This window comes from Capricornis sumatraensis, chromosome 1 (assembly GCF_032405125.1).
Source record: "Capricornis sumatraensis isolate serow.1 chromosome 1, serow.2, whole genome shotgun sequence".
Lineage (NCBI taxonomy): Eukaryota > Metazoa > Chordata > Mammalia > Artiodactyla > Bovidae > Capricornis > Capricornis sumatraensis.
In genome coordinates, this window is record NC_091069.1 from 244,914,508 (window position 1) to 244,940,634 (window position 26,127).

General features: G+C 37.5%; 1 protein-coding gene across 1 annotated transcript in view; it reads right to left on the minus strand.

The window, feature by feature from the left end:
- ATP2C1 (ATPase secretory pathway Ca2+ transporting 1) overlaps positions 1 to 26,127 on the minus strand; it is a 164,613-nt gene that overhangs the window by 64,730 nt on the left and 73,756 nt on the right. The window contains exons 2-7 of the mRNA XM_068974943.1: positions 18,146 to 18,256; positions 16,768 to 16,884; positions 13,052 to 13,141; positions 10,805 to 10,840; positions 7,189 to 7,250; positions 6,727 to 6,835 (exon numbers count right to left, since the gene is read on the minus strand). Of these exons, the coding sequence (XP_068831044.1) occupies positions 6,727 to 6,835; positions 7,189 to 7,250; positions 10,805 to 10,840; positions 13,052 to 13,141; positions 16,768 to 16,884; positions 18,146 to 18,256 (525 nt within the window). The remainder of the gene's footprint in view (positions 1 to 6,726; positions 6,836 to 7,188; positions 7,251 to 10,804; positions 10,841 to 13,051; positions 13,142 to 16,767; positions 16,885 to 18,145; positions 18,257 to 26,127) is intronic.

Here is a 26,127-nt window from a genome sequence, read left to right on the forward strand (position 1 = left end):
GTCATATTTATTACAGCAGCCTAAATTGACTTAAGACACAGCCAAAACACACCGGAAAAAAGTTATGTAGCAGTCAGGTCACTGAACATACTGACAAGATGCTACTGCAGGCCCACGTAAGAATTATAGCTAAAATATGAACCAAAGAAATTATGACAGGAACCCTGGAGTTGCAGCAGTGACAATGCTGAAGTAGCAACCCTGGCCACAGCCCACGTCCACAAGAAAAAAGTTATACAGCAGAAGTCCTGGGCTTTTTTTTTCCTAAGTGAAATCCAAGTTCTTTATTGTGAGAAATTAATAATATCCCAAGGCTGAGGAGTCTTCTGTTTCCCTTACACTTTAATGAAAAGTTTGTTTCATATATAAAGTTGGTGCAAAAGTAACTGCGGTTTTTATACTGTTCTAATTTCTCATTTGATATTGGAATACATTCTTAATAAAAGTGATTGTTATACATTATTTTCATGCACATTTCTTGCTTTATGCTTTCTTATTATTGACATTATTTGGTGTTTATTTTATCTTAAACTAGGGATTTGTGTTAGACAAAAAGCAAATTCAAGTGATTTTCTGAGTTCAAAATGGGTCATAAAGCAACATCAACAATGCATTTGGCCCAGGAATTGCTAATGAACATACAATGCAATGGTAAATCAAAAAGTTTTGCAAAGGAGACAAGAGCCTTGAAGATGAGAAGCTTAGTGGCTGGCCATCAGAAGTTGAAAATGACCAACTGAGAGGATCATAGAAGCTGATCCTCTTACAACTACATGAGAAGTTGCTGAACAAATCAGTGTCAACCATTTGACAGTCATTTGGAATGTGAAGAAAACTGGAATCTGAAAAAACTCCAATAAAAGTTCATGGGTGCCTCTTGAGCTAACCGCAAATCAAAAAAAAAAAAAATCATCGTTTTCAAATGTCATCTTCTCTCATTCTACACAACAACAATGAATCATTTCTCTATAGGATTGTGACATGCAACAAAAAGTGGATTTTACATAACAACTGGTGATGACCAACTCAGTGGTCAGACCTAGAAGAAGCTCCAAAGCACTTCTCAAAGCCAAACTTTCACCAAAAAAAGGTCACAGTCACTGTCTAATAGCCTGCTGCCTGTCTGGTCCACTACAGCTTTCTGAATCCTGGTGAAACAATTACATCTGAGAAGTGTGCTCAGCAAATCCGTGAGATGCACAGAAAACTCCAAGGCTTGCAGCTGGCACTGGTCAACAGAAAGGACCCAAGCTCCATGACAACGTCCGAGCACAGGTCACACAACCAACACTTCAAAAATTGAAAGAACTGGGCTACAAAGTTTTGCTTCATCTGCCATATTCACCTGACCTCTCACCAACCGACTACCACATCTTCAAGCATCTCGACAACTTTTTGCAGAGAAAATGCTTCCACAACGAGCAGAAGACAGAAAATGCTTTCTTCAGAGTTCGTCAAATCCCGAAGCACAGATTTTTATGCAAAGGAACATTTTCATTTTTCTTGTTCAGTCGCTAAGTCCTGCCTGACTCTGTGCAACTCCATGAACTGCAGCATGCCAGATTTCCCTGGCCTTCATTATTTCCCAGAGTTTGCTCAAATTCATGGCCATTGAGTCGGTGATGCTATCTAAACATTTTCTCCTCTGCCACCCTCTTCTCCTTGTGCTCTCAATTTTTCCCAGCATCAGGGTCTTTTCTAAAGTGTCAGCTCTTTGCATCAGGTGACCAAAGTACTGGAGCTTCAGCACATCAGTCCTTCCAATGAATATTCAGGGTTGATTTCCTTTAAGATTGACTGGTCTGACCTCCTTGCAGTCCGAGGGACTCTCAACAGTTTTCTCCAACACCACAATTCAAAAGAATCAATTCTTCAGTGCTCAGCCTTCCTTATGGTCCAACTCTCACATCCATACATGACTACTGGAAAAACACAGCTTTGACTACATGAGTGTTTGTTGGCAGAGTGATATCTCTGCTTTTTAATACACTCTAGGTTTGTCATAGCTTTTCTACCAAGGAGCAAGCGTCTTTTAATGGCTGCAATCACAGTCCACAGTGATTTTGGAACCCAAGAAAAGAAAATTTGCCATTGTTTCCACCTTTTCCCCCATCTATTTGCCATGAAGTGATGGGACTGGATGCCATGATCTTAGTTCCCTGAATGCTGAATCTTAAATCAGCTTTTTACTCTCCTCTTTCACTCTTATCAACAGGCTCTTTAGTTGCTCTTCACTTTCTGCCATTAAAATGATATTATCTGCATACCTGAGATTGCTGATATTTCTCCTGGCAATTTTGATTTCAGCTTGTGAGTCATCTAGCCTGGGATTTCTCAGTCCAACATTTTGCAACAGGAATAAACAAACTTATTTCTCCTTGGCAAAAATGTGTTGACTGTAATGGTTCCTATTTTGATTAATAAAGATGTATCTGAGTCTAGTTATGAGGATTTAAAATTCACGGTCCGAAACCACATTACATTTGCACCAACCAGCTAGCCTTAGATAATCTTTCACCATAACCATATTCAGCAACAACACAACACTCCAATAAGCCAATTTAATTACTTCAAAGGTAGTAACCTGTGTCTAGAAAAGAAATGTACCTCATTAGCTTTCTTATGTCTTCAGTCAACACATTTAAGTCTAGAAGAAAAAAAAAAGGCTCAACTCTTTCAGTAAAATTGCCTCAATCTACTGTCAAAGTAGCTGCAAAAACCTGCCTGTGGTACCAAGTAGTAGGTAAAATGAATAGGAGAAAGAAGTTATCAGAAGGAATTAAAGACGGTCAACTATACATGTAAAGTGGATTAACCGAAACAAAATCAACCTAAGCAGCACAGCATTGCCAAATAAAACATGTGCTGATGAAGTGCTGAAAAGCTAACAGATAGGGGGGAAACAATCACAACTAATCAAATACTCCACAAAGCATATATTTCTAAATTTCACAGCATCAAGCATTAAAATGTAGAAAATATTCTATTAAATTCACACTGTATCTTTAATATATATTTGCTGAATGGATAAAATATGTACTAATCCATATTCTGACAATTTTTCTTCTACATGCATGAGATAATTTTAGTTATTTGAGATAATTCTCAAGTGCTGCTGCCCTTGTGTGCTCAGTTGTGCTTGACTCTTCTCAACACCATGAACTGTAGCCCACCAGGCTCCTCTGTCCATAGAATTTTCCAGGCAAGAAAACCTGAGTGGGTTTCCATTTCCCACTCAGAGGGAATCTTCCCAATTCAGGGACTGAACCTGCATCCCTTGTGTCTCCTGCATTGCCAGGTGGATTCTTCACCACTGCACCACCCTTGTGTAAATGAAAGCCCTTATATACTTGACCAAATCAAATGGTGTTTTGAAGTTTCTATGTCATTATACTGTAATGGGAAACATTTTCTTCTATCTATCCGAGTGAGGAAGTCTGCTTCTGAATAAGAAAAGAAGCACTCCAGAATAAATGGTAACAAAAACTTCCCAGATTCAAATAAGGGTTCTTAGGCAGAGGAGAAGAGGATTTATATTAAGTGACAGGCCTACTACATCTCTAAGGAAAAATAATTCAACGCCTTGTCATTAACTAAATATCAGGGATAGGAGGAAGGGACAAGAATGAGTAAGAAAGATATAGAAAGACCTAAGGGGAGAAAGAAGGTAATAAAGTAAAATTAACATTCCCAATACTTACTGTATTATATTATTTCCACTCAACAATTAAAGTAATCTGATATCTTTCAAAGGATAAATTTTTAAGTATTTGGAAAAAAGACTTCTCTCTATTCCAAGATTAAATGAAGCTTGTACTTATTATAATTCCAAATGTCCTTCAGGCTTTCCATAACCTCCATATGAGAACCCATGTTTTGGGACACGTTAGGCATTCAAAGAATGAAAGCTGCAGACATGTCAATTCCTATCAATGAGACTGGTGTGGCTCATGGACTGTGGTCTCCTTTCACTAGGTGTCTAACTCTGCCCCTTCAATGTATCCTACACCTAGTGGCAAGATTAAAGGTAACACCATTGCCAGCTGGTTATGACCTTCAAAGACAAATCCCAACCAATAACATCTGAAGCAGAGCTTGGTTTCCAACACTCCACTGGATTCTGATCCCACCAGATATGTTCTATCTACTCCTAACTACTTCAGCTCTGGATCACATACCAGAACACTCACAGTGACTCTGCAGATTCTAAATTCTGCAGCTGCTCCATCTCTACCCAGTACTACCCTCTGACTGGGCTTCCCCAGGGGCTCTGGCTTAATGGTACAGAATCCGTCCATAGCACAGGTGACTTGCAGGAGACTCAGGTTCAATTCCTGGGTTGCAAAAGGCCCCTCGAGAAGAAAATGGCAACCCGCTCCAGTATTTTTGCCTGGAAATCCCCATGGACAGAGGAGCCTGATGAGCTACAGTCCATGCATGGGATTGCTAAGAATTGGACATGACTGAGCAACTAAACCACCACCACCACCTGTCAAATTATCACCACCAGACCAATTGTTGTCTTGAGGCATTCTCTCATTTCACTCCAATCAGAAGTAACCTCTCCCTTACCGAAATTTCCTACTCCATTTTTTGTACTTCTGTTTCATTTACCCAGTTTTAAATCTTATGGTGAGACCTCTGAGGGTATGAACTCTATCACACCTTCTCTATGTTTCCCACAATACATAATACTCCCATAAAGATCTACCAATTCACTACAGGGACACCTCAAAAGACTCTATGAGAAAGCTGTCTATTTAAAGGAAAAAATTTTTGAAACATGTTTAGATATGTCACTTTTTTATATCTACTTTGATAATCTCAATATTTTCAGTAAATATTTAACACATTTACAATTAAAATAAGCACTAATACAATGGGATTCTACACATCTTCCTACTATTTGTTCTCCACTTGAGCCAACTACTTATTCTATATTCGTATTTCTGTTCTTTTATTTTTTGCCTTCATTTAAATTTTAAAAAGTTGTTTCTTTTCTTATACATTTCTTAAAATTTTAACTATAGTTGATTTCAAATTGTAGTATCAGTTCAGTTCAGTTCAGTCACTCAGTCATGTCCAACTCTTTGCGAACCCATGAATCGCAGCACGCCAGGCCTCCCTATCCATCACCAACTCCCAGAGTTTACCCAAACTCACGTCCATCGACTCGGTGATGCCATCCAGCCATCTCATCCTCTGTCATCCCCTTCTCCTCCTGCCCCTAATCCCTCCCAGCATCAGAGTCTTTTCCAATGAGTCAACCGTTCTCATGAGGCGGCCAGAGTATTGGAGTTTCATCTTTAGCTTCAGTCCTTCCAATGAACACCCAGGGCTGATCTCCTTTAGGATGGACTGGTTGGATCTCCTTGCAGCCCAAGGGACACTCAAGAGTCTTCTCCAACACCACAGTTCAAAAACATCAATTCTTCGGTGCTCAGCTTTCTTCACAGTCCAACTCTCACATCCATATATGACCACTGGAAAAACCATAACCTTGACTAGACAGACCTTTGTTGGCAAAGTAATGTCCCTGCTTTTGAACATACTATCTAGGTTGGTCATAACTTTCCTTCCAAGGAGTAAGCGTCTTTTAATTTCATGGCTGCAATCACCATCTGCAGTGATTTTGGAGCCCCAAAAAATAGTATAGTTGATTTCAAAGAACAGTTAAGATCAAACCAGTCAATCCTAAAGGAAATCAACCCTGAATATTCATTAGAAGGACTGATGCTGAAGCTGAAGCTCCAATCCTTTGGCCAACTTATGTGAAGACAACTCATTGAAAAAGACTCTGATGCTGGGAATGATTGGGGCAAGAGGTGAAGGGGGAGACAGAGGATGAGACGGTTGGATGGCATCACCAACTCAATGGACATGAGTTTCAGCAAACTCTAGGAGATAATGAAGGACAGGGAAGCCTGGGATGCTGCAGTCCATGGCATCACAAAAAGTCAGACATGACTTAGTGACTGAACAACAACACAGTTGATTTTAATGTTGTTTTCATTTCTGCTATGCAACAGTGATTCAGTTATACATTCTATTGTTTTTCCTATTCTTTTCCATGACGATTTATCACAGGATACTGAATATAGTTCCCTGTGCTATACAGTAGGACCTTGTTGTTTACCCATTCTGTATATCATATTTTACATCTGCTAACCCCAACCTCCTGTTCCATCCCTTCCCTAATCCCCATGCCCTTGGCAAATACAAGTATGTTTTCTGCTTGAGTCTGTTTATTTCAAAGGTAGGTTTATTTGGGTCATATTTTAAATTCCACATATAAGCAATATCACATGGGGTTATTTGTCTTTCTTTTTGCTGCAAATGGCATTATTTCATTCTTTTTCATGGCTGAGTAGTATTTTATTGTATATATGTACCTTCATTGTGAACAAATATCTTCTTTATCCATTCCTGTCAATGGACATTTAGGTTGATTCCATGTCTTGGCTATTGTCAATAGTGATGTATGATCACAGGGGTGCATGTATCTTTTTGAATTATAGGTTTGTCTGGATATATTTTTTAGCCCCTTCCACCATGAGGACATAGCAAGAAGGCACCAGCAATGAACAAGAAAGAGGGTCCTCGCCAGGAGGCAACCATGCTGGTCCCCTTGATCTTGGACTTCCAGATGCCAGAACTGTAAGAAGTAAATTCATCTCTGTGGTAGTTTGTTAGAGCTGCTCAAACAGACTAAGACATCAAACTCACCTCAAACAAGCGCAAGTCGGCAGGAACCCTGTCCCCAACTGAAAGGCAAACTGTATCACCTGGAACTAAGTCTCGTGCAAGCGTATGCTCCAATTTTCCTTCACGCACACTGTAACATAAAACAGAAATAGCCACAGCTGAAGAAAGCAAGCAAGACCCCTTACTTTAAGAAATTCCTTCCAGTGGGCTTGCCTGGGAAAAATATATTGCATTATCACACAGTCACATACAAAAGGTATCTGCTAAATAAATCCATGTCTCAATAATCTCAATAAAATCAGAAGTAACAAAAGTTTTAATAGTACAACTTGCTATAATGAATAGACCATGATTTTTTCATGTCAGATTAATGGTTTCTACCTTATGTTCAGACAAATCTTGGGCCACAAGGTATACTGTACTAGTCACATTTAATTTCTACTTTTAAGAGTAGAAATCCGTTATCAGAAACAAGGATCATACCAATGGCATTCTGGTGGCATAAGTTTACTTAGTTCTTCAAGAGATTTTTCTGAACGATATTCCTATTAAAAAAAAAGAATATTAGTAAACAATATTTACAAAGAAATGCAATAAGCACATTCTTAAGAACATATGTTATGTTAGACTTAAACATTTACCTAAACCATTATTTTAACATTTCTCCAAATTTTTATCTTTTTGTTTACTTATACTCCCATGCAAAAACGCTTGTCCTTTATTAAATAATGTTAAATTATAGGGACCAAACAATCTTTTATAATTAAATATTCTCAATTCTATATTTCAATAGTCAGTGTACAAACCTAAGGTCAAGTTACTGATAAAGTGAAGAAAACTAGTATTAGTATAACCAAAGAGTATGTAATTTTCAGTCATTAAAAAGTTAAGATTACTGAGCCTCATAATTAAGATAATTTTACTTTCAGTGTTTAATGACCAAGGAAGTCAAACAATTAAATGCAAATAACACTGGCACTGAAGATTCACACCATGGCAACTGTAAAGGTTTGTGAAATATGTCTGTGGGAGAAACATGAATTAAACAAGGAGTGAGACATGGCTGCCCTACCTCAAAGGACATGTTTCCCAAGACTCTGATTCACCCAAAGGGGAAATTCTCAGGAGCCCTAACTCTGTGGGGCTCAGTCTTCCTCCATCCATATAATCACAGCTGACAGTCAGAGACATCCTTCAACACACTATACTATTTAGTCCAACTTCCATGGACTGTCTCACTTCATGCAACGTCACTGCTACTTTTGTCTCATTCTGCACTAAGTACACCAACTTTTTGATCTAAGGTTAAAAAGGGAGGAGAAGGAGTAGGGAGAGCAATGGAAGTGAAAGTTGGGGTGGGGGGAGTTCTGAAATGACTGCAGTGCTAGCACTAACCAAAACTGCACATCCATCACAAACATTTTCAAATAGAAAATGCAAAGCTATATAAGAATAACTTAGAAATAAATCTGTCTTTACTACTAAGACAAGAGGAACAAATGTGAGAGTAAGGTAAATCTGTAAATATAAAAATCACAAGACACACAGTGCAATATACAGCGTAAGGAACATTATAATTTTGTATGGGGACAGATGGTTACTAGACTTATCATGGTGATCACTTCATAAGGCATACAAGTATCAAATCACTATGTAGGGCACCTGAAACTAACAACATTGTATGTTAACTATACCTCAATTTAAAAAAAAATTAGACACCCTTCCCCTAAGTATACCAAGGATATTAATGCATTTAGAAGTTTTCCAAAAATTCCATAAAAGGCTAGCAAATACTCACCAGTCCTAGATCCTAGTCATGTAAGACATAAAAGCTGCCCAATCTTTACCTCCCTCTTTAAACTTCTTAGCCCTTACTCCCTACAACTACAAAGCGAAGTCACTCAGTCGTGTCCAACTCTTTGCGATCCCATGGACTATAGCCCACCAGGCTCCTCCGTCCATGGGATTCTCCAGGCAAGAGTACTGGAGTGGGTTGCCATTTCCTTCTCCAAGGGATCTTCCCGACCCAGGGATCAAACCCAGGTCTCCCTCATCGTAGGCAGACGCTTTAACCTCTGAGCCACCAGAGAAGGCCCTATATCAAAATGATCCTTCAACATACCACCAAAAACTTGACAGCCATCTCAAATGAACACCTAAAAGTTAAATTTTAAATTTATTGTAAAGGCAGCATCAATATGTAATTATACAGAACAATTAGCTATTTTTATGGCTGCAAGGAGGTATAAGAGGGATGGGAAATGGAGATTAGAAAGGATAGTGGAGTCAGATATAAACATTAAAGGACTATAAAAAGAACTCTTCAAAAATAAAGGTAAAAACAAATATACATAATACTAAAAAATGAAAACTTTCTGACAGTTCTCTGACAAAGCATTAATGTAAATTCAACAAAGAGTAAATAAGACCCGTGTAGAGAGGATTTTTAATTGTCACTTGTAGAATATTTTGTTCTGTCATAAGCACATTTGGGGAAAAGGCTCACATCTGCATAAAAAAATCAGAACTACCAATCTGAAACTGGGCTTTTCATAAATGTTTCAATTTGTTCTTGAGTTTTCCTTCAAATGGACCTATCATAAAGATACTTGGCAGGTGGTTTCAGCCATTAAGATTTAAGGTGTGCAACACCATTTTCAGTAAAAGTCCATACAATGTTAAAATCGTCATTTTGTGGAACTTTTTTTGAGGGTGGGAGTTACTTACCAAGCTACTAAGGTCTTCGATTTTGTTGTTGTTTAGTCACTAAGTCATGTCCAACTCTTCTGCAATCCTATGGACTGTAGCCCGCCAGGCTCCTCCATGGGATTTCTCAGGCAAGTCTACTGGAGTGGGTTGTCACTCCCTTCTCCAGGGGATCTTCCCAACCCAGAGATGAAACCCTGCATCTCCTGCATTGGCAGGCATACTCTCTACCAGTGAGTCACCAGGTAAGCCCATAAGGTCTTCCATACAAAATGATTATTCTCTAAGAATTCTTATGAAGCAAGCCACTCCACACATCTGTAGCACTACTAGTGATGCAATAGCATTCCAGCTACTAGTCCAATGGGTCGGTGATACCATGCAAATGACCATGAATGAGACCCAGCCTGGAATGACCTCTGCTAAACTAGCCCTCAACCTGCCTTAAGGTAATTTTTATGTTAAAACATAAAAGAGCATTTCCTACATACAAGATCCCTGATGGTGTACTAATGCAACTCACAAAGTTGTTGCAGATAATCTGATTCCAACTGGCTTTTTTACACTGGGTGGCTATAAAACAAATTACTAAATTAGAGATTATCACAGGACACCTGGATGATGACAGGAAATATCCAAGGAATATATCACAGATGTGAAAAAAACCACAGCCACTTAAACTATGCTCTTTTGATTATAAACAGGAACTTCAAATGACATATTACAGTTTTCCTTAAATTAGAATATTTCTTCTAGTTTTACTAACAGTGCTTCAAATTTTTAACCATCAAATGACACCTTCCAACATTGTTCTAAAACCTGCAGAAGTTATCAGATATTTAAAGAAACATAAAACTAAGCCCATGTTTTTATTTATGTCTACACTAGTCAATAGAAATTCAGACATTATCTCTACATTATTAATTTTTTTTAAACAGGGTTCCTTTTCATAAATTTTCTTTACTGTCTCAGTGCCTGTGCTGAATGGGGAAGTTTGATCCAGATCAGAACATCCCTTCCATGGATGAACAAGGAGTCTGAACCCTGACCCAATTTTTTAACTGGAAAAAATTTAGAAGTCTACTGCTGGATTTTATTTCTGTTTCTGTACTTTTTGTTTCCATCTGCTTCAGTCAACTTTAAATAGAAACACCATCAAATAGAAAACTAGATTTTCTTCATGTCACTGACTAAATCAAAGCAGTCGTGTTGGTTCCACAAACTTCCTTTAAGAGTTATTGTTTCTGAAATTATTTCAAAAACATAGAGCAAATTATTCTGAACAACATATCCATCCCCCAATAATTAAACATTTTAACATAAACCAACTTGATTTTTTGAAGCAATTAACTAAAATACCACTTTATAATGTTATCAAAATGGACTTACTCACCTGAACGAAGGCGACCGTAACAACGATAAGTATTGCCTAAACAAAACAAAGAAACAAGTTTTTTAAATCAGACACTGCAGCTTCTGAAATAATTATTAAATCGTATTTTATTTTTCTGACTCTATCTGCAGCCCCAAGACACCAGACACTAAGCGCAAGACAGCCAGGGAAGGAATCACAATTCTGCCTTGAGGCCTAGGGGTGGAAAAACCCACAGCCAACAGGAGTCTGCCTCCCCAGGACTGTTTCTTAAACGCTCTGATCTCAGGATCCCTTTACAAACTGAGGACCAGCTTTCGTTTATGTGACTAATAGCTACTGATATTTACCATATTAAATACTTCTTTAATTACTGGGTTTTAACTTCCACTTTCATCTAAAAAACGTAAGTGCATTATATGTTAACACGTACAATATTTTTTATGAAAAACTCTTTTGCAATCCCACAGATTGTGACAAACCAGGCTCCTCTGTCCATGGAACTTCCTAGCAAGAATACTGGAGTGGGTTACCAATTCCTTCTCCAGAGGATCTTCCCGACTCAGGGATCAAACTCATGTCTCCTGAATTGGCAGGTGGGATTCCTTACCACTGAGCCACCAGGGAAGCCGTATGAAAAATATATCACTCCTCAAAATTGTGAGAAAAGTGGCAGTGTTTTCAATTTTTCTATCTTTGGTGTCCACTTTAATACTGGGTTGGCCAAAAAATTCATTTGGGTTTTTCCATTCTCCTATCTGCTTCTGCATTTAATTTACTGACATATGTTAATTTGGCTAAAGTTTATGAAAAAAATTCAACCTCATACAGATACTGTTGGAAAGGGAGGAGTTTATTTTAAAAGCCTTTTCAAATAATTGTGGTTTTTATTCTTAGCTACTACACCAAAATTAGACAACTGCTAGTAACTTTAAAAGTAATTTGCAATGTAGAATCTAAAACTAGATCAGTGAACTTTTCATAGTCTGTTATATTAGAATCAGTCTCCTTACTATTGTGAATGAATATTTTGTATCATCATGCACAGGTCATTTAGAAAAGGTTGATTCACTGGGTTATTCAAATCTTCCAAGTGTTGACACATTTTATAACTGTTAAAAAAAAAATCACATTCACTGAAATCACTACTGATCTCATTAGAATAAGGTCTTAAAATAGGGGAGCTATCCAGCATAAAAATTTTGCAAAGTTCTAGTTACTACTGAAAGCTTGAATTTTACCATTGGTGACAAATTCTGTCAGTTGTTTCTCTTGTAGTGAAAGGTTATTTCACCCATTTTCAAAAAAAAGTATGCCAATTATTCAAGTCTTAATACCCATAGTTTGTGTATCAGTCATTCTTTGGAGTAAAAGGGTAGTTCACTTCAGCATACAACCTTTCCTCGGGACAATCACCATACTTCAATCAGTACTTCCTATTTCATCACACAGAACAGTAAAAACGTATATATTTAAGGATCAAGATTTAGTAAAATTATTTTTTACTGTTTTATCGAAAACATTACTAAGAGAAACAGTGAAAGAAAACAGTAAGTACTAGACAGTTTACTAGATAGGTGCCACTATCTTGACTCAGACCAAATGGTTTTACCCACATCACTTTTGCTCCATTAATGCAAATGTCTATAGCAAAAAGACAAATAACATTTTAGCTTTATGAAAGTAGTTTTGGCCTCACATGCTCCCTAAAAGAATCTCACAGTCCACAAGCAAAAGCTGGAGACTTTGAAGCTCTGTGTTCATTTCTCCTGTGCAGTTAAGCAAAACACACTTGCTTTAATCAATGCCTAGACTTACTATAAATTTTTATACTACAATGAAGCAGAGGGCAAGAAAAAAAAAGATGAAAACTAGAATAACCTAGCTGGAGAGAACAAAATCTTACATAGTAAATACACAGTGCATTGTTAAATATTTTTAATTTCAAAAATGTCAGGCTTTAGTTCACAACTAGTCAAACATACTCTGAATTGGAAAGTAAAAGAAATTAAATATTTAATTGGAAAATTATTATAAAATGTTTCACATCTATGAAATTATCAGGTTGTTAAATAACTCCCAAGGGTGCCAATCACAGACCCTTGAACATTACTTGAGATCACTGCAACTAAAACCAGAATCTAAAAAAAAAAAAAAAGCAAACCTGAAGAAAACAATAAGGCATCCCTCAATTCATATTCTAAAATAAAAGCCTATCCTAATTTATACAATTAACTAACAATTTAAAAATACATATATTTTTCTTACCACAGTGATACTGACAGCATCATCAAACTGATGCATTAAAACACTGATGACTGCAGAAGCCAGAAGCAGCATAATAAGGGGATTTTTAAACTGAAAGTGAAAACAAACAGCAATTCAAACAGTTCTGCATGAATGACAGTTGTATACCATCACAACAAAAGCCTTAAAAAAAGAAAACAACTATCAGGGCATTACTATGTAAAACTAAGAACTGACCAATTCTTAGAATACACATGTATTTTTAGTACTTTTTACTTTAACCAATAAGCTGTTCTGAATCTCTACTGGGTCTAGAATAAATGGAAAATGACTTTAATAAAGATTTACATTAAGCACTGGTTAGAATATCTAAATTATGAACTTCAAACACTCTCATTATTCCTATATTTTAAGTAAATGGGCATAAATTACAATTCTGTGGTTGACCCACCCACCATAGAACAACCAGACTCCACCCACCAGTGCAACTAAGAGCATATAGTAAGATCCTCGCCACAGAAGAAGCTGAATATTTTCCCAACATTGGTTTCCCTGACATCTAGCTAGCAGAGACAACAGTATCTAAAGAAATAAAAACCACAGTACCAACTCAATCAAGAAGCTCTTAAAACAAACAAGCATCAGAACAACCCCAAATCCTTCCAGTTGGACATCCTAGTTAAACGTCAGAGCTCCACTGCTGGAGTGCCTTCCTCTGATGAAATGCTCCCAACAGCCGTCAAAGCTGCAAGGTCACTTTGCAAAGAATCCATCACAGCGGACAGCCTCAGCCTCTGGATATCATTAACTCTGAAATTAGACACCACCACCTCCTACTTCCTTTATGGTTCCATTCCCTGGAACAGCGTCTACAACTCTGCTTCACATCAGAATCTTGTGAAGGGCTTCCAACAAATGTCCACATTCACACCACAGCAATCAAATCAGAATCTCCGGGCACAGGACCCAGGTTTTAGCATTTTTAAAGCATTCCCCCAAGTGACTGTAATGCACAGAGGATTGAAAATCACTGCTCTAACAAAATAAAACTAAAACTGCAATGTGGTTCAGGGTTGACAAACCACACACAAACTGAGTCAGAATACCTGTTTTGAATCCAATGCCTTAATTTTTTAAGCCCCAGAGGTGCTTCATCTACTAAAATACTACCTTGTACTAAAAACTGTGTAAGGATTAACCAAGAATGTATATTAAAGCACTGTATATACTATAAAACCCGCCAAAGTTAGCTGTTATTATCACACTCTGAAAGCAAGCTTCACAATCATTTTATTTGCCCCTAAAAAAGCTGTGCCGTGGTACTAAGGACACTACCTGATAGATGGCAGCCTCTAGACAAATGTCTGTAGAACAACAAAGATGCTGTTCTCTGTAGATGAGTGAAGAGTCGCTCAGTGCTTTATGATTTAAAACTGATATTCAATGCTAATTACTGCTTAGCAATAATTAATAGCATTAATAATTAATGCTAATTATTACTTAACTATATTACAGGCACTATATTTCATTTCATTCTCACAGCAATACCATGATGCAAGTACTCCGGCTTTGAAACAGGATCAAGAAAGTAAAACATTAACTCATATTACCCAGTGATAAGTCAAATCACTGTAATTTATAAATCCAGAATAAACTTCTGAAGTTCTGGATGATGTGGAAATATGGTAAAGGTGAGAATACAAAAATACACATACAAACTATTACATTAAAAACAAGATGGACACAAAGTTCGTCCCTAAAAATTCAGTTTTTCTACTTTAGACAAATTCATTTAACAACATGGTAAATTTTGCTTCATTAACAAGCAAGCCCCCTTAGAAAAGTTAAACATAGATCTTTTTTAAAAAAGAATCTGAAGATTAGAAGGCATTACAAAGTTTCTTTACTAAAAAGAATCTGTTTGACAAACTAACTCTACCAGCTAAAAATCGGCCACAGGAAGTTTGTAGCTTTTCACTAACAAGCTTATTATCAAGATAAGAAAAATCCTACAGCAAATCTTTCTGAAAAGATTAAAATATTAATAAAATATAATAGTTTTACACTGCTTAACTTTGCCATTTGATATTGGAATACATTCTTAAATAAATGTGGTTATGTTATACATCATTTTAATGCACATTTCACTTTGTTTTTCTGCCAATGACTTATTACTTGCTGTTTATGTTTATTTTAGACTAGGGAAATGATGTTAGACAAAAAGCAAATTCGAGCAATTTTCTTGAGTTCAAAATGTCAAGCAGCGGAGATAGCTCACAACATCAGTGACGCATCTGACCCAAGAACTGCTAATGAATGTACAGTGCAGAGGTGGATCAGGAAGTTTTGCAAAGGAGACAAGACCCTTGAAGGTGAGGAGCACAGTGACTGGTCATCAGAAGTTGACAACAACCAACTGAGAGGATCATTAAAGGTGATCCTACACAAGAAATTGCCAAAGAACTCAACACTGACCATTCTATGGTCATGCAGCATTTGAAGCAAATTGGAAAGGTGAAAAAACTCCGTAAGTGGGTGCCTCATGAGCTGACGGCAAATCAAAATATCATCATTTTGAAGTGTCGTCTTCTCTTTTATACGCAATGAAAACAAACCATTTCTTGATCTGACTGTGATGTGTAACAAAAAGCAGATTTTATATGAAAATTGGCAATAATCAGCTCAGTGATGGACCAAGAAGAAACCACCAGGGAAGCCACAAGAAACTCCAAAGCACTTCCCAAAGCCAAACTCGGACCAAAACAAGGTCATGGCCACTGTTTGCTGGTCTGCTACCAGTACATCTGAGAAGTATGCTCCGCAAATCCATGAGACACGCCGAAAACCACTGCCTAAAGCCAGCATCTGTCAGAAGAAAGGGCCCAATTTTTCTGCACAACAACACCCGACCTCACAGAGCACAACCAACACTTCAAAAGTTGAACAAATTAGGCTACAAAATTTTGCCTCATCCGCCATATTCACCTGACCACTCATCAACTGATGACACTTCTTCAAGCATCTCAACAAGTTTTTGAAGGACAAATGCTTCCACAACCAGCAGGAAGGAGAAAATGCTTTCCAAGAGTTTGTCAAATCCCAAAGCATAGATTTTTATGTTACAAGAATAAACAAACTTATTTCTCATTGAAAAAAATGTGTTGATTGCAATAGTTCCTATTTTGATTAATAAAGATGTGTTTCAGCCTAGTTATAATGATTTGATATTCACCGTCTGAAACCGCAATTACTTTTTCACCAACCTAATAATTTAAAATAGCTATTTTCTATTGATAGCTACTATCGCCTAAGATTATTATCTCCATTTTCTAGTTAAGACTCAGAGGATAATAAGGTACACACAAGCTATTAACAGTAATAAAGAAAGGTGGAATTTGTAACCATGCAGTCTGGATTCAAATGACCTTTTGCTAATTTTCTAAACTAGTCATATTACTTTAAAAAATACTAGCATTTCTATAATAAAATATATATATATAAGACACTTCCAAAGGAAACTACTATTATCACCTCTATGTGATATAAGCCCTTATAGATTTACACACTAAAAATTATAGAAATTCCAACCTAATAGTAAACTCTAACAAATGAAACAAGTTAGTTAAAAAAAAAAAATTAATATTATTTCATTTCTCCATAAATAACTTCACAAAACTAAAAAACTACATTAACAAAAATACATGTAAACTACACAGCATGAGAAAATAAAAATATACCTGAGAAATATACTTCTTCCATAGTGGCTCATCTTCACTGATATCAAACTCATTCCAGCCATGGAAGGCTCTCCTATGACTTACTTCACATTTGTTTAGACCATTCTGAAGATCAGCCTATGAGATTTTATATATAAAAGTTACTGAAAATATTAGCAGAAAACAAATGAGAAAACACAAAAAAGTACATATGTATGGTCATATTTATAGGAACTTCTGTGACAATCAAAATTAATCTATGGGGACAAAGCATATCAGTGAGTGCCTGGGGCCAAGAGCAATGGAAGGATTAGCTACAAAAAAACACGTGGCATCTATATAGAGTGATGAAAATTTTCTACATCTTCACTGTGATGACAGCTATATGTGCCAAAATGCAAGTGTGTATTTAATGACTACATTGTAGTCTATATAAATCAAACCTCAATAAAACATGTTAATGTAAGCAACTAGATTAATAAACAAAAAATTATGATTTTTATGTGGAAAGAGGAGTAACACAAAAGTGACAATGTACAGAAAGCAAATTGTAAGTACATTTTAACTAGTTTTCTTGGTTCCCACTGTTGTCTTACTGTCTTCTAAAATTAGTTTCTCCAAAAGATTATGCATCTTTCTTGTTCTCTGAGCGTATCAAAACTGAGGTTGGTATTACCTTTTGTTCTTAGACTGTACATTTATTCCAAAGAGAAAATCTGCAGTTCCTAAATTACTGAAAATAATGAAGTTAAGTCCTCAAACACCACCTACCTCTACCACTACCTCTCATGACTTGTTATTTGAAACTATCATTAAAGAATGAAATTACTTGCATCTCTGAAGTAGTTTCTCTGACCAAAAGCTTTATAATAGAGGTCAATAACAGAGTCTTGTGATATAAATTTATTTAGAGTAAGTGGCTTTAAAACAAGAGTATAAATACAACCCGCCCCAAAAAAACCTTAAAAAAAAGGTGGGGGTGGGGGGTATGCAATGCTTTTAATGCCATCATTAAAATATGTGAATTCTGAAGAGAAAATTTTAAATATTCTTTTCGTCGTGTTCCATTAGACTGTGAAAAACTAGGAAGAGACTGAATTACATAAGCAAAATTTATTCACAGTTCTGAATTTATATTTAGCTTTTACAGTAGAAAACATAAAAAAGGATAAAACTCCTAACTCCACTTATGTTAATAATTAAATTGATCACTTTCCTAATCCAACTAATCCTCACACAGCACTAACAGTTTCCGGCAACACTAATGATCCAGAGCTGCACCGTCCTATCAGGGAACCACTAGCGACACACACCTGCAGAACAGAAAACTCTACTAGATAGCACTTAGCTAAGTGGCTCATTCTACTACACACTCCCTTCCTCCCCACCAAGAACTTACTTGGAGAATGCTTGCAACTTCACTGACTGGTAATTCACTTGCTTTTTTTGATGTCAATACCGGAATCATTGTCTCATTTTCAGAATTAGGAATTTTTTGAAAACGTGCAACCTAGGAAACAAAACCAAAGGAAAAATATTTGCATATACTAAACAATTCTAATGCTGTCCAGAATAAATGAAAATTCATATGTTCCCAGAAACTTTTATCACAGAAAACAAATATTTTCAGACTAATAGAGTATCCAGTCCTATTAAAATAATTTTATACTAACATGCTATTCTAAAAAGCACATTTCAGAAAATAATCTACCAGTGAAAGCTAGAATACAAAATAATTTTCATACTGCAAAAAAGGATGCTATTTCTACACCAAATTAATCAGTAAAAAGTAAAACAGATGTCCTGTCTAGCAGATTCCAATCGTTACACAGAGTCATAATCCTCTAAACTCATTACGTTTAACATGAGGTACAAGGAACAGCTAAGCTTGTTCCATTTTAACACTACTGTTGATCAGCTCATTTCTTAACTATCCAGACACCAGGCTACTCTGCCGAAGCACCAACACAGAACATGAGACTTATAGATCCATTCCCAAACTAGAGAAAATGGAAAGCAGAGAGACCAGACAAGCAGAGGACACACAGGTAGAGTGAAGGGACAAGCAGAATGAATCTTAGAGACGATGGTAACCATGACACCTACCTGATGCAGCTTCATCAACAAATATCTACAGAAAGTGTTTTAACACAGTTCTAGAAATAAATCCCCAATCCACACTTCTTTGTAGACAAAGTTTTGACGAAGTATGTGAAAAAGAGACAAAAGCTACACACTGAAACTTTAGAGAAGAAAAGAATTCAGTTGCCTGCCCCACATCCACTGATTTAAACAATACTGAGAATGAAGTGGTCATCTTAATGCCAAGACACAAATCTTTAAGCTATCAGGTGAAATGTTTTCAATCTTGAATAATCAACAAACTTAGGATAAAATATTCCCCTAAAGACAATTTTAAGACAACATATAAGGTCAAAGAATAATAATTTAAGTTTCTACTATCATAAAGGGTCACTACAGAGGCCTCTATTCATTTAAAAAAAAAAAAATCTGTACTTATTCCAGTAGTAAATAGCAATAACAATGTAAACAACCAAGTTCTGGAACAATCATATGCATGTTTTCTAATCCCACCTATTACAAAGGCAATAAATATTTAAGTATTTTAAAGAAAAGACCATAACAATTTTTTCTTTAATGATAAGATATTAGTGACCAAAAATTCTTAAGAAATTGAAAACAGATTACCTTTCTCAACATGGTTATTTTATCTTGTGAAATAATTAAGAAGGATCAAATAGGTTTCCGTTGCCTGCAGTGACAATGAGATTAAGAAAATCTTTTATTTCTAAGGTTCATATATGTCAGTTTCTTCATATATGAGGATAAATAGTGCCTAAAGTTGTTTGAGGATTACATCCATTTATGGAGCATTCACCCAACTAGTAATATGCACTGAAATAGCTGTTTTTCCCAAAACTAATATTTATATGTACATTCACAATAATATAATGAGCTCAGTAAAGAAGCAAATCATTAAAGTTAATAAAGCTAGATTTGCAACAGTTCTATTAAATATATCACTACTCATAAAAACACTTTTTAAAAAGTTATCCTTTGGTATTTGATACATAAATAGGGTCTATGTTGGAATACACTACATAAAACCACTCAGGAGCATTACATGGGCCCAAAAGAGGTCAAAAGAAGGAAGTGAGACTATTTCATTAATAAAGGATAAGATAATTCTCTAAATATAAGAAAGGAAGAGGGCAACCCCAAACCAAAGGGTGACTTTACAGAAGACCAACACCAGACTTAGAAGGAAGAGTGCCCGATGCTAGGGATGGTGGCAGAACTGGATGGCCATCCACGGTACGAACCGGTTTCCACAACACATAGGGGACACAGCACAGAAAATTCTTGCTGACAGGCAATGATGCTAACTGTATTTATGCTCCCCAGACTCCAGGTCAACTTAAAACTATGAGATCATTAAGTTTTAATCCTATTATCTTTTTAAGCAAATGTTACTGACAATGACCAACTTTGATGGATTGTTAGTTATATAGATCATAGGAATATTTTATCAAAGCAAGATCCTCTATGACCCACCTACTACAGTAATGGAAATAAAAACAAAAGTAAACAAGTAAAACCTGGTTAAACTGAAAAGCTTTTGCACAGCAAAGGAAACTGTAAGCAGGGTGAAAAGACATCCCTCACAATGGGAAAAAATAATAGCAAATGAAACAATGGATAAATGATTAATTTCCAAAATACACAAGCAGCTCATACAACTCAATACCAGAAAAACAAACAGCCCAATCAAAAAGTGGGAAAAAGAACAGACATTTTTCCAAAGAAGACATACAGACGGCTAGCAAACATGAAAACATACTCAACATTGCTCATTATTAGAGATGCGCAAATTGAAACTACAATGATATCACCTCACCCCAGTAAGAATGGCCATCATCAAAAAGTCTACAAACAATAAATGCTGGAGAGGGTGTAGAGAAAAGGGAACGCTCTTGCACTGTTGGTGGGAATGTAAATTGATACAGCCATTATGGAAGATGGTATGGAGATTCCTTAAAAACCTAGGAATAAAATAAAACCACCATATGACCCAGCAATCCCACTCCTAGGCATACACCCTGGGGAAACCAAATTGAAAAAGACACATGTATCCCACTGTTCACTGCAGCACTATTTACAATGGCTAGAAAGCAACCTAGATGTCCATCAACAGATGAATGGATAAAGAAGGTGTGGTACATATACACAATAGAATATTACTCAGACATAAAAGGAACTCCTTTGAGTCAGTTCTGATAAGGTGGATGAACCTAGAACCTATTATACGGAGTGAAGTGAGTCAGAAAGAGAAAGATAAGTATTATATCCTAGTGCATATATGTGGAATCTAGAAAAATGGTCCTGAGGGATTTATATGTGGGGCAGCAATAGAGGGACAGACATGGAAAACTGACTTGTGGACATGGGGAGAGGAGGAGAGGAGAGGGCAAGATGTATGGACAGAGTAACATGGAAACTTACATTACCATGTGTAAAACAGACAGCGGATGGGAATCAGGAAACTCAAACAGAGGCTCTGTGTCAGCCTAGAGGGGTGGGATGGGGAGGGAGATGGGAGGGAGGTTCAAAAGGCAGGAGATATATGTATACCTATGGCTGATTCATGTAGAGGTTTGACAGAAAACAAAATTCTCTAAATCAAGTATCCTTCAATTAAAACAAAGAATATTTTAATTTGTTTATTACTCTTTCAACAAACATTTGCATTTACTGAGAATCTGACACTGTGCTCGGCCCTTAGAATTTAACAAAGAGCAAAATGAGGGGGAGGACAGTTGGAGTGAAGACAGACATTAACAATAATAGCACAAAGGAAGAGAAACTGAAATAGTCACTAATGCTGAGCCAAAGCCTAAATGACACCCAGCTGTGGATGCGTCTGATGGTGAAAGTAAAGTCTGATGCTGTAAAAAAACAATACTGCATAGGAACACTGGAATGTTAGGTCCATGAGTCAAGGTAAATCGGAAGTGGTCAAACAGGAGATAGCAAGAGTGAAGATCAACATTTCAGGATCACTGAACTAAACTGGATGGGAAAGGGTGAATTTAATTCAGATAACCGTTATATCTACTACTGTGGGCAAGAATCCCTTAGAAGAAATGGAGTAGCCCTCATAGTCAACAAGAGTCCGAAATGCAGTACTGGGTGCAATCTCAAAAATTACAGAATGACCTTGGTTCATTTCCAACGCAGAACACTCACCATCACAGTAATCCAAGTCTATGCCCCAACCACTACCGCCAAAGAAGCTGAAGCTAAATGGTTCTATGAAGACCTACAAGACCTTCCAGAACTAACATCAAAAAAAGATGTTCTTTTCATCATAGGGGACTGGAATGCAAAAGCAGGAAGTCAAGAGATACCTGGAGTAGCAGGCAAGTTTGGCCATGGGGTACAAAATGAACAGGCAAAGGTTAACAGAATTTTGCCAAGAAAGCACACTGTCATAGCAAACATCTTCCAAAGACATGAGGCAACTCATGGACATCACCAAATGGTTAACACTGAAATCAGATTGATTATATTCTTTTGAGACAAAGATGGAGAAGCTCTAAACAGTCAGCAAAAACAAGACTGGGAGCTGACTGTGGCTCAGATCATGACTTACTGCAAAATTCAGATTTGGAATTGAAGAAAGTAAGGAAAACCACTAGGCCATTCAAGTATGACCTAAATCAAATCCTCTACGATTATACAGTAGAAATGACAAATAAATTCAAGGGATTATATTTCATAGAATGCCTGAAGAACTATGGACGGAGGTTCATAACACTGTACAGGAAGTGGTGACCAAAACCATTCCTAAGAAAAAGAAATGCAAAAAAGGCAAAAGTTGTCTGATGAGGCCTTACAAATAGCTGAGAAAAGAAGAGAAGCAAAAGGCAAAGGAGAAAGGGAAAGATACACCCATCTGAATCCAGAGTTCCAAAGAACAGCAAAGAGAGGTAAGAGAGCCTTAAGTGAATAATGCAAAGGAATAGAGGAAAACAATAGAATGGGAAAGACTAAAGATCTCATCAAGAAAATTGGAGATTTCAAGGGAACATTTCATGCAAAGATGGACACAAGAAAGGACTGAAACGCAAGTACCTAGCAGAAGCAGAAGAGATTAAGAAGCGGTATGAATACAAAGAACTGTACAAAAAGGTCTTAATGACGTGGAAAACCACAATGCTGTAATTATTCACCTAGAACCAGACATCCTGGAGTGTAAAGTGAAGTGGGCCTTAGGAAGCATTACTACAAACAAAGCTAATGGAAGTGATGAAATTCCAGCTGAGCTGTTTCAAATCCTAAAAGATGATGCTATGAAAGTGTTGCACTCAATATGCCAGCAACTTTGGAAAACTCAGCAGTGGCCACAGCCCTGGAAAAGATCAGTTTTCATTCCAATCCCAAAGAAGGGTAATGCCAAAGAATCTTCAGACTACTGGACAATTGTACTCATTTCACATGTTAGCAAGGTAATGTTCAAAATCCTTCACCCTAGGCTTCAACAGTATGTGAACTGTGAACTTTCAAATGTTCAAGCTGGATTTAGAAAGGGCAGAGGAACAAGAGATCAAATTGCCAACAAGCGTTGAAGCACAGAAAAAGCAAAAGAATTCCTGAAAAACACCTACCTCTGCTTCACTGACTATGCTAAAGCCTTGGACACTGTGGATCACAACGAACTGTGGAAAATTCTTTAAGAGATGGGAATATCAGACCACCTTATTTGCCCCCTGAGAAACCTGTATGCAAGGTCAAGAAGCAATAGTTAGAATTAGACATCAAACAAAAGACTGGTTCAAAATTGGGAAATGAGTACATCAAGGCTGTATATTGTCACCCTGCTTATTTAATTTTTATGCAGAGTACATCATGAGAAATGCCAGGCTGGATAAATCACAAGCTGAAATCAAAATTGCTGAGATAAGTATCAATATCCTCAGATATGCAGATGACACCACCCTTATGGCAGAAAGTGAAGAGGAACTAAAGAACCTCTTGATGAAGATTAAAGAGGAGAGCGAAAAAGCAGGCTTAAAACTCAACATTCAAAAAACTAAGATAATGGTCCTATCACTTCATGGCAAATAGATGAGGGAAAAATGCAAACAGTGACAGACTTTATTTTCTTCGTCTCCAAAATCAATGTAGATGGTGACTGTAGCCATAAAATTAAAAGATGCTTGCTCCTTGGAAGAAAAGCTATGACAAACCTAAACTGTATTAAAAAGCAGAGACATCACTTTGCCTACACAGGTCCGTATACTTAAAGCTATGGTTTTTCCAGCAGTCATGTATGGATGTGAGAGTTGGACCATAAGGACGGCTGAGGGCCGAAGAATTGATGCTTTCAAACTGTGATGCTGGACAAGACTCTTGAGAGTCCCTTGGACAGCAAGGCGATCAAACCAGTCAATCCTAAAGGAAATCAACTCTGAATATTCACTGGAAGGACTGATGCTGAAGCTGAAGCTCCAATACTTTGGCCACCTGATGGGAAGAGCTTACTCACTGGAAAATACCCTAAGGCCAGGCAAGACTGAAGGCAGCAGAAAGAGGAAACAGAGGATAAGATGGTTGGTTGGCATCACCAACTCAATGGACATAATGAACTCCAGTAGACAGTGAAGGACAGAGAAGCCTGCATATTGCAGTGTGTGGGGTCGCAAAGAGTCGGACACAACTGAGTGACCAAAAGACAACAAGAAGAAGGCTTCCCTGGTGGCTCACAGGGTAATGTGTCTCCCTGCAATGCAGGGACTTCAATCCCTGGGTCAGGAAGATCCCCAGAGGAGGGAATAGCTACTCACGCCAGTATTCTTGCCTGGAGAATCCACACACGGAGTAGCCTGGTGGGCTATAGTCCCATGGGGTCACAAAGAGTGAGACACGACCGCGTGATTAACACACACACATGAAGGAGAAGTCCACAGCTAAGGGCACTTGCAAGCAGAGACATAAGGAACTCCAACCTAGGCAGGTAAGGTCTGATGAGGAAGTAATGCTTGTGGACCTGAGCGGCAAGAAGCTGCCTGAGGCAGAGGATGGTTAGAACAGAGGGAACTAAGCACGTGAGGAAGGGGGAGCACTGCGAGAGTGAGTCAGCATTCATCCACTCACTCAATCAGATCCTTGACACATCATCAATGCTTATTATTCTTGCTCCTAGCGACACAAAAGTGACTGAAAAGGTAAGAACTCTGGCCTCGTGGAGCCACATACCAACAGGGAGCAAAAGACCATGAATGATATGTTACACAGTAAATGTTCTAGCGAACAAGAAAAGAAGGATAAGCAGGGGAATTGTTTCACTTTACATGAGGGGAGGTGGGACATGGCAGGGCATGAACCTTCCAGTAAGGTGATGCCATTTTTCAGGCAACTTCATAATTCCATCCTCCCAAAACTTTTTATCTTTTGAGAAAACGGAACTGAAATTTTTTCCATTAAGAGAATTTTTTAAAGACTGAAACAGATAGAAATCTGAAGGTGCAACATCTGGTGAATACCATGGATGAATCAGAACGTCTCCGCCAAGATGTAACACTTTTTTTCCCCTGGTCATCAAAGAAACATGTTGTTCTGTGCTATCCTGATAGAAGATTATGCATTTTCTGGTCACTAATTTCAGACATGTTTCACTCAGTGCTGTTTTCAGTTGGTCTAATTGGGAACAGTACTTGTTGCAATGAATCATTTGGTTTTCCAGAAGGAGTTCATAATAGAGAACTCCCTTCCAATCTCATCACATACAACATCACCTTCTTTGGATGAAGACTGGCTGCTGGTGTGGTTGGTCATGGTTCATTTAATTTGCCCCATGGCCTCTTCTGTTCCACATTATTGTACAATATTCACTTTTCCTCACCCATCACAATTTGTTGTAAAAATGAAACATTTTCATTACAGTAGAGAACTGCATGAGCAAAGAGTCAGGAAGGCTTTTTCCACTTGTGTGGAAAACAAACATGAAAGCACTTAACAAATTAACAAGCTGGACTTCTGGTTCAAGATGGCAGAGTAGAAAGACATGAGCTCATCCCCTCCTGCAAAAGCACCAGAAGTGCGACTAGCTACTAAACAACCATCAACAGGAGGACACTGCTGCTGCTGCTAAGTCACTTCAGTCGTGTTCGATTCTGTGCCACCCTAGAGACGGCAGCCCTCCAGGCTCCACCATCCCTGGGATTCTCCAGGCAGGAATGCTGGAGTGGGTTGCCACTTCCTTCTCCAATGCATGAAAGTGAAAAGTGAAAGGGAAGTCGCTCAGTCAGGTCTGACTCTTGGCGACCCCATGGACTGCAGTCTACCAGGCTCCTCCAT